Here is a 10,261-nt window from a genome sequence, read left to right as displayed (position 1 = left end):
TGTTGAAAACATATGCCAGACAAATCTTACTGTCTTCTTTGACTAAGTTATGGGACCAGAAAAATGCGATGGTCTCAGTATACTTGGGCTTCATTAAGGCTTTTGACAAAGTAAACCACAACCTATTTTTGGTAAGATAGAACAATGCAGGATAGACAGTACCACCCACCAGATGGATTCTCAATTGGCTGATCAATTGCACCCAGTATGTAGTCCTGAATGGAACTACATCTACATGGAGGGAAATTTGCATTGAAGTAGTTCAAGGTTCTGTCTTAGGCCTAGTACTCTTCAGTATCTTCATAAATGACCTGGATGAAGGGATAGAAAGGAAACTCATCAGATTTGCAGATGACATCAAGCTGGGGGAAATTGCTAACACTTTGGAAGATAGACTCAAGATTATCTTGACAGACTTGAGCATTGGGTCTTATCTAGCAAGATGCAGTTTAGTGAGGAGAACAGTAAGGTCCTGTACTTAAGCAGGGAAAACCAAATGCAAAGGTACAAAATAGTACAACAATAGTAACTATGAGAGGAATCTTAAGTGTCCTAGGGGATCACCACAAAATTATGAACAGCAATGTGCTTCAGCTTCCAAAAAGGCCAATGCAATCTTACACTGCATCAACAGAAGGATAGTATCAAGATAACATCAAGAGAAATGATAATAATGCTCTATACTGCACTAGGAATACTGCATCCACATCTGGTTGCCAAATACAAATAAGATTCAAAAACCCTAGAAACTTCATAAAGACTCCTTCCTCTCTGCAAAGAGAAATGAAGATGATAAAGGGTCTGGAGGCTAAATGATATGATGAACAGTTGAGGGAGTAGGTACATCTAACTTATCAAAGAAAAGGGTTAAGGGGGATATGATAACAGTCTTCTAGTACTTGAGGGGCTATCACAGAGAAGAGAGGATTGACTTATTCTCCAAAGCACCCCAAGGGAAATAATGGATGGAAGCTTGTTAAAGAAAGATGAAACCTAGAAGGAGAGGTTTTCTGACAGTAAAAAACAATTAATTAATGAATAGCTTACCCTCTGGAGCTGTGGGTTCTTCATCACTGAAGGTTTTCAAAAATAGACTGGACAACCATTTGACCAGGATAGTATAAGGTCTCTTGCCTTGAGCAAAGGTTGGTCTAGAAGACCTCCATGGTCCCTTTCAACCCATGATTCTTTGTTTTAACGTTGTCAAGACAGGTATTTTTTTTAACCTATATTAGGCTAAACTGATAGACCAGTGGTTCTTATCATATTGGTACATACTACTCCTAGTAACCAAATCTACTGATATTTCTCAATTATAAATTACTGCTGAAAAAAATGTCCTAATTTGCCTAACTTTTTCAATTTCTGCTTCTTTATTAACAGTGACTCAGTGTAAAGATCACACTTTGATAGCAGATAATCTGATGTGATGAAAAAAGGAGGGCATTCTCAGACATAAGAATGTTATTGGTAGATCTTTCAAATTACATTTTTAATTTTAAAATTACTAAAATCTAGAAGCTGAAAAGACTACCATGCCTTGCCTTAGAAGAATTGCTGTTGGCAGTTTCCATCATAAAGTATATTAATAAAATAAAAGCAAGTAGAGAAGGGTTATTATATTCTTGAGATAGAATTCTCAATGCTAGGCCAATGTATAATTCTTGTAGTCCCTTTGAAGAAAAAAGTATGATTTAAGGCACAAACAAGTCACAAAAACTGATCTTACCTTAAAGTCAGATTCTGTTTCTCACAGAACTCTAAGTTGAATGTGTAAACATATATATACCGTAAATGCCGGCATATAAGGCGACTTCCGTGAGCACTGAAATCGGTGTCAAAGACGGGGGTCGTCTTATATGCTGAGTCGTCTTATACGCCGGAAATACTGGTAGTTTCCGGCGTATAAGATGACGTTCTAGGAATGCGGCCTGGCGATAAAGACGGGGGTCGTCTTATACGCCAGGTCGCCTTGTACGCCGGCATATACTAATTATTTTAAAAACAGCACTTTAAATACCTCACCAATTTCTCATATTTTGAAAAAAGTAAATATTAGAATAAGCAAATATGTGCATTTCTGTTTGTGGGATTTTTTTCCTTTGCAGAGTATTTCCATAATTACAATTTAGTTTAATTTCCAGTGTAATCAAATATTTAGCTAAAATACTTAGTCTTTTGAATCTAAAGATAGAGGCGTGCTAATATGCTAATGCAGTGATGGCAAACCTTTTAGAGACCAAGTGCCCCAAAACCACCCCCTACCCGTCCCCGCTCCACCGTGCCCGCTGGACCACCCACCACGTCCATGGCCCAACACAGATCACCCAGGCAGCCCAGCAGCGCCATGATGGCCACGCCTGTGCCCTGCAACATCATCTGTGCACGATGGGGTGCAAGGGGGGAGTTTTGTCTCCGCTGCCCGGCTATCATGTCCTTGGCTGCGCAGCATTGCGTGGGCCGTGCCCAGGGGCGACTCTCCGCCAGAGGGCTGCTGGTGAGGAGGGGGCCGTGGGAGGAGGTGGGGCTGTGGTGACGATGTGTGTGCCCACAGAGAGGGTTCCGAGTGCTGCCTCTGGAACACGTGCCAAAGGTTCGCCACCACTGTGCTAACGCAACAAAGAGAAATTCACTACACTCAGGTGAATTAAGCTTTGCCTGAGGAAGGTGATAGAGAAGCAGTCTTCCCTATGCCCCTTTTCTTTTTGGTTCTGTTTCCTTTGGAAAAAAATCCCTACTCTGACTGGTGCAGCCTGTGAACCATGCAAAACTGAACAACATAGAAAGAATTAATAAAAAAAAAAATCTTTTGCTGAATCCCAGCTTCTGCTGAAGCACAATGTCCATAAAGGTTCTTCATGAAACCTTTCCATTTGTGAAATAACTAGCCAACATACAACCCAGGGTCTATTCAGGCAATTTTTTCTCCCATGTTAATCTGCTATACAGATTCCTTGTTTTCCAGCTGAAACAGTGAAGTTTGTTAAACTCTTCTTTTTAGGGAATGATAAAATCCCCTACTATTTTTTTTTTTTTTTTGCGTTTGTGTGTTTGTGTGTGTACATATGTATGCAGGTGTGTAGTTTTTATTTAAATGAATAGCTGTGGGCTATATTGCAGCTGAAGAGCAACTATAGTTCTATAGAGTGATTCCAATAACATGTGCTTTAGATATTAAACAGATTCAAATTATGTTTTGGTTTTATTTATTTTTTTCTTTTACAGCAGCTTTAGCTAGGAGGCTATATGAATATAGTCGAATCCCTTTCCTTCCAGTGTATGGTGGATTTCCAGTTAAATTTCGTACTTACATTGGAGAACCCATTCTGTATAATCCAAATGTAACTGTTGAGGAATTGGCTTCCAAGGTATGATTTGTTTATCAGTTTAAACATCTTCAATTCCTGTTTAATTGTCAAAAAATTTCAAAAATATTTATATTTTAATGTATTACACTGATTTAATGTCTCACAGCTTTTTATAAGACTAATATAATTCAAATTACTCCTGGAAAAGTATTTTCTTTTTGTATTTTCAAAACAGTGCAAGTAAAATCTAGAAATGACCATTCTCCTGTATTACTAATCTGTAACCTGGAAATTACATCTAGTGACATTAGCCTTAAAACGGTGGGTGCTTACAAACAGATAGCTTCAAATAAAACCAGCCAAAATATTTTGTATATCATTTGAATGGATTGGTAAATTCTAGCTATTGTGGCTTCTAAACCTTTATTTTATTTATTATTTTATTTTATTTATTATTTTTTCAATTTCTATAGTTTGTTTCAACAGTAATGGGAGGAGGGGGAGGCATTGGAATGCAAGGGAGGCCTGGGAGGGAAACTTGGAATGCAAGTGTGCTGACTGGAAGCCTGAGACAGACCCAACACCCTAAGGTCACTGGCTGGGAACTGTCTGAGGCAGAGAGACCATTCCCAAAACAAAGTAAGTACAAATGATCAGTGGACAATGGCCAAAGGCCAGAGGGGAAAGGGAAAGTGTTCCTATGCTGTGTGCACGCAAAATCATTAGAACTGGCTTTTCATATGGAATATTCAGTAAAGTTATACTCTTGGTAAAAAAATATCCCAGGAGTTTCTTTTGGTGTCTAACTCAGTGGGGCGACTGACAGCTTATTTTTTCGTTTTATTAATTTGAACTGAATACTTTATTTGGTCAAGTGTGATTATATACACAAAGAATTTGTTTCCAGTGCAGAAGCTCTCAGTGTACATGCAAAGCAACAGAATCATCCTCAACATTATAGTACCAATAAGAGGGGAGAATAAAGAGGGTAATAAGAAAGATAAATAATAATATGGCCATACTCCATGGATAAATACATATAGACATTAGACAGGATTGTTGAGAATTAGCAAATTAATGGCACAAGGGGAAAAAAACTGTCCCTGTGTCTAGTTGTTTTGGCATGCAATTAGCAGGGGTGTTAAACTGCCGGCCCACGGGCCGGATGCCTCATCCCAAAACCACGGCCACCCATTGCTGGCAATGGAGAAAAAGCTCTGATACATTGCGCTACGTCGCGAGTTTGACATGCCTGCCCTATAGTTCATTCCCAAGGAGAGGAGATGAAACTGTTTAGGTTTAGGATGTGAAGGGTCTATAGATATATTTTTAGCCCTCCATTTGACCTGTGCAATATACAGGTCTTCAGTGGAAGGCAGGCTGGTTGCAGTTGTTTTTTCTGCAGTCTTAACTATCCATTGGAGTTTGTACCTGTCCTGTTTGATTGCTATACCAAACCAGACACTTATAGAAGAACAAACGACAGATTCAATAATTCCTCTGTAGAGTTATATCAAAATCTCCTGGGGCAGCCTGAACTTTCTGAGTTGACACAGAAAGTTTGTTTCTTTGTTGCTCCTTTTTAATGATGGCTCTGATGTTAGGTGTCTGTTTCAAATCCTGGGAGATTGTAGAACCCCAAAACTTGAAGGACTCTACTGTGTTGGTCTAATATAGTAATGGTGGTAGAATAGAAGAGCTTTATTTAAAAAAAAATAAAAAAGAAGAGCAGTAATCTGATAGACCTTATAGTCTAGATGGGGGAATCGGAGGGAGCACACATCATTTCTCAAGATATTCCTAGCCTGTATACTTTTCTGAGAATAAAATGTTAAACAGCAGCTATATTTTTATATAATGCCTCCCTTTGTTCCAAACCTTTTGGGGACACAGAACAAATCCAAGATGTTACTTGGATTTGAGAGTCCCAGGATGTAGCTTTCATAAATATATAATTTATTCTTCTAGTGAATGCTTATTACCAACATAATTGTGATAATGAAATGTTTTATTATTTTTTCCTTTTCCTTTACTTTCATTTTCAGACCAAAATTGCACTCCATTCATTAATTAGAAAACACCAGCAAAGTCCTGGAAGCATCTGTCGGGCTTTTTTGGAAAGATTTCACAAAGAAAAGAAAAAAGAATAAATTGGTTAAATGTAATGATAAGGCCAAATGGGCAGCCTACTGCTAATTATGAGTTTCAGAATCATACAGGATATCAAAATTTCTAATGTATGTTAATATCTAATTTAGTATTATACTTTTTCTGGCAAAGAAAGGATAAAGTATTATGCAATTTTTCATTTGCATGAAAAAAGAACGAGTAGCTTTTCATAAGATGTTTCAGGATTGAAATGTTTCTTAGAAACTTTGAAGTAATTACAGGTAGGTCATGATTAGTGAATGATGCAATACTAGACTTAGTATGAGTTACAATTTGAGAAGAAGTTGCCTATAAGGAGATCCAAAATTCATTTAATGCAACACTACATATATGCAATCATGGTGGAGATTTTAGACACAGCTCATCTTTATGTGTGCAAAATGGATAAAAGGCAGATTCTGTCAAAGAAAAAAAGTGTGAGTGTAATTAGAACAAATATTTGCTATAAATGAATGACATAAACATAATCATAGCAATGCTAAATTAGGATAAGTAGAATGCCTGAATTTAGGGGATATTTTGTGTTTCTTTGCTTTCTATAATTACTCTGTGATTTTATTAAATATATGAATTTGAATAATGCAACCATTTCATTAGATTTGAATCACACTAATCAATATTTTTTAGACTGGTTTGATTTCTTGGCTGCTGTTTATACTGTACATTTCGTTACTCTATTGTTTTTAAATTGTGTAAGTCATCCAGAACTGCTAATGTAAGATAGGCAGCTATATAAATCCAAGAAATATATTTTTTAAAAAAATATTAAAATTATATTGAATAAGATGCCATTTGTGTTGTGCTTCACTGCAATATATATTGGAGTCAACCTGTCAATATATATTTAATGGTAAATAATTTCACTATAGGGTTTTTGGAAAGCAGGCAATCTTTGTAGGCTATCTTGAAGCAATATTTCACCAGACATTTTTTAACAAAGTAAAGTTTTATGGTGCTATATTCTGAGTGGAAGAAAATTTTAGAAAATGTTGTTTGTATCAACCCTATTCAAACTGATGGTCTGTCTGGATAAGCATGTAGAGCAGGCTGGTACAAGATAATGGCCTGCATGCAGCCCATCAGTCCTATTTTTTTAATAATAAAAATAATAATTTTACCACCACCAGGAAGGATCTGCCACTATTGCCACAAAGAAACACTGCTGAATGTCTCCAACAGCTCCAGGCCTCACCAATGATGCCAGCTCTGTTGCTGCTCACCAGTCACCGGAAAATTACAGGAAGTCCTCGACTTACTACAGTTCACTTAGTGACCATTCAAATTTTCAACGGCATTGAAAAAAAGTAATTTATGACTGTTTTTCACACTTACCACTATGGTAGCATCCCCAGGGTCACATGATCAAAATTCAGGGTCATGTGATTGCCTTTTGCGACCTTCTGACAAGCAAAGTCAATGGGAAAACCAGATTCACTTAACAACTGTGTTACTAATTTGACTACTGAAGTGATTCACTTAACAACTGTGACAAAAAAGGTTGTAAAATGGGGTAAAATTTGCCTAATGTTTCACTTAGCAACAAAAGTTTTGGGCTCAATTGTGGTCGTAAGGCGAGGGCTACCTGTAATTGACATACCAGCTATTTCTCTGCAGACAGCTAATATTTTTAATTTATTAATATGGCCCTTTTCCATCTACAACTTGTATAGCTCTGATGTAGAGGGTTGTGCAAATAGTCTTAAGATTGGACTTAAGCAGATATTTTGGCTAATGAATAAAAAAGCTAAAATAAATAAAAGATAATTGTGTGAAAACAAATGTTCTCAAGCTAGTTTCACTGAAAACTGAAGTTGGGTTTGTAAGAGAATGTATTTATTGATGTTTCTTTGGAGATCCAATGTTAGTAATTGGACTTATTCTTTAGTCATGTTTTTGATCTTTATATTTATGAATAAACTCAAATATTCTATCTAAAACATAAAGTTCCAGTGGCTTCTTTTCTAAATGGAACTCCTTTGGAATATATACTGTGCCCCTATACAGGGTAATCCTTGATATGACCACAGATAGAATTTTGGTAGTAAGTCAGGATAGTCATCAAAATAATCAACTAGATGACTGGACTCAATTTCACAACCATTTTAATGATGGCTGTAAAGTGAGCCCCTGTGGTTGTTAAGCATTGTAGTCCTTAAGTAAATCCGGTATATGCACTAGGCATTACTAACAGAAAACAGCAAAAAAATGTTGCAAATCAGGGCACATGACTATGGAATACTGAAACTGGTTGTAAATTGAATGAGTTGCCTATACCTGAAATATAGTCACATGACTGTGGGGCTTTCGTGTGACATTTTACAATGGTCAGAAGAGGCCACAAAATAATCTTTTGGAGGCATCATAACTTCAAATGATCATTAAGCAACCAGGCATTAACCAAGGATTACCTATAATTTTTCCAATTGATCTGCCGGTAACATTGGGAACAAATACTGTGAGGATGGTTTGTTCTCCGAGCTTGTGGTTTGGTTTTTGAACATTTCATTACCAGGCTAGGTAACATCTTCAGCAGTTTGTTCCTGCTCTGGTAATGAAACATTCAGAAATCAACCCAGAAGTTTGGAGGCCGAAACTTCACCCTCATCTTACACCCGAGTTATATTCATCACTACTGCAAACAAATACTGTGTTGCACATCTAAGCATTTCTAGATGCAATGCAATCAAATCAAGGGATTAACAAAAGAAAATCTCAAAAAGATTTAATTCCATGAGCATACAAAAACTAATATTCAATAGCCCAAATCCATAAAGGGAAGAATTAATATTCTTAGTTCATTTTTAGTAAACAAATACTAACAAATGAACATTGATGAACTGCCAGACCGTTAGAATAACACAAACATGCACACACACCTCTTCCACAAACCTTTGCATATACACATGAGTACACACCTTTTACCTATAATTTAGGCCCTTGGTGACATTTTGTAGACTATCTTTCAGGAGTTGACTTCTGTGCTAGGCTTTTGAAAATGAAAAGGAACTTCCTCTTTAAACAGTCTGTCATCAGGTATTCATTTCCAGCTCAGGGAGCCACACTCCTTTGATCTTTCATCAAGTAAAACTAAAGGGTAGAGTTTAATGTTAAGCAACACATTTCCAAACACAGAGAAAGATGTAAATACTCCTCTCCAGTTTGAGGTTCAAAGATAAGCAGTAGATTTATAGACACATTTCAATGGTTTTTTTGAAAAAATATATTTATGCATATTTATATTTTTTATACCAAAGTCAAGCCCCATTAATTTTATACAAATTACATTAAATGTTTGAATTGGTAGAGATGAAAGCTTCAAAACTTGAGTCTTGCTGGCAATTGAAACACCATGACAATGAAGGTGAAAAATTTCTTTATAGCATCATGACAGCCAATAAACAAGGGGTTTTCATTATGACTCAGAACCAAAAAATGATTCATGGAATATCATCACAAAGCTTCACCTAGAAGGAAAGCCTAAATAACATGAACCCAGGCTTTGATGGGAAAATTTGTAATGAGAGGTATTTGGGGATACAGACGGTGTTACACAAATTTCCTTGAATATAGCACTACTATCAATTCAGAGCAAAACTTTTTAAAAGTGATTAAGAAAAGTCTGATAGCACAAGAAGGAAATATGTTTGCACCTCATGAACCATCCAAGAGGCAGTCACAACATTGGATCTCACCATTCAATTCCATCTGCCACTGTCCAGACTTGTCAACATAAAACCTCTATCTTTTCCCAAAATTGAAGACATATTTTTGTGAGATATTTTGTTTAAGTCAAATGAAGACTGTCAGAATTTCAGTTAAGAGGCAAAGTGAGGCAAAGGCTTTTAGAGCTTGTTCATTGTTGGTAGAAGTATATGGTGATAGCAGCCACTATGTGGAAAGCTAAATTCAAGGACTATTTTAATGTTTCAATTAAAGAAATATCCCTATTTTATGAAGGCGGAGACATTATTTTACATTCCACTCTGGAAATGCTTACTTCCAGTTCCTTGGAAAAGAAACAATGGAAGGCAAGAAATCAGGAAAAAGGGGAAATGGGTTTTCTCATCCTTTCCCCCAAAAGTACAGTTTGAAGAAAATTTTACCTGGAATTTTATTTTCTCCATATTACTCTCTTTGTTTGGCTGTAGGTCAAAACTCTGAGCATGGGTTGGTGTCTCTTTGCCTAACTCCCCTTGCAGTTTCAACACACCTGCATCAAAGTTGCATGGCCATTCAGAACACATCACAGGTCTACTAGTAGATGTTTGGATATGTACAGAAAATCTATGTGATAAAGCAGGGGCAAGCAGGTCTTTTGATACAGATTATACCAATATCTTCCCTTCTGTTTCTGCAATCCATGGTTGGTTAAAGAAATGAGGATGAGGGAGACATTCCTGAAGCATCTCAAGTGACCATTAAGAACAGCTTATACTTCTAAACTTACTATATTTTGCTATAGACCTCCATTAAGCAGTCACACACGCTCAGCAGTGCCTCTCTGAAATCGAACCAGAAAAGGGGGGGGGGGTGATGGTCTTCTAGTCAAAGTTATACAGACATCTTTTTGCCATAGCAATTTAAAATGTAGAGGAGTCAAAAGATTTTAAGCTCATCTGCTTCTTCTGAATTATAATAGTTTTGCTAATTCAAGTAAAGGTCTTTGTATCCTTGTCCAGAAACAACAACAGAAGACATTTTAATCTGAAATACATGCATAAAAAAGATTGTGCAGTAGAAAGTAAACTTGAAATATAAAAACAGATAAAACAGACTCTCTCCAA

General features: G+C 36.6%; 1 protein-coding gene across 8 annotated transcripts in view; it reads right to left on the bottom strand.

Annotated features, from left to right (window-relative positions):
- LOC120311665 (transmembrane protein 68-like) overlaps positions 1–10,261 on the bottom strand; it is a 104,217-nt gene that overhangs the window by 93,136 nt on the left and 820 nt on the right. For 4 of the 8 annotated variants that reach the window (XM_039351408.1, XM_039351417.1, XM_039351416.1 and 1 more), the window contains exon 2: positions 8,393–8,564. The exons of 2 other annotated variants lie outside the window; for them this stretch is intronic. Coding sequence is in view for 2 of the 6 variants with exons in the window: in XM_039351418.1 (XP_039207352.1) it covers positions 3,312–3,395 (84 nt within the window). In the remaining 4 variants the exon portion in view is untranslated. Of the gene's footprint in view, positions 1–3,311; positions 3,405–8,392; positions 8,565–10,261 lie in introns of those variants that run through there. 2 more of the 8 variants (XM_039351418.1, XM_039351410.1) reach the window with 2 other exon arrangements.

Source organism: Crotalus tigris, unplaced genomic scaffold (assembly GCF_016545835.1).
Source record: "Crotalus tigris isolate CLP2741 ecotype Arizona unplaced genomic scaffold, ASM1654583v1 scf7180000018371.15429387391:27106975, whole genome shotgun sequence".
In the NCBI taxonomy this organism is placed as follows: domain Eukaryota; kingdom Metazoa; phylum Chordata; class Lepidosauria; order Squamata; family Viperidae; genus Crotalus; species Crotalus tigris.
The sequence above is the reverse complement of the archived record's forward strand: the minus strand, read 5'-3'. Positions and strand labels throughout refer to the sequence as shown.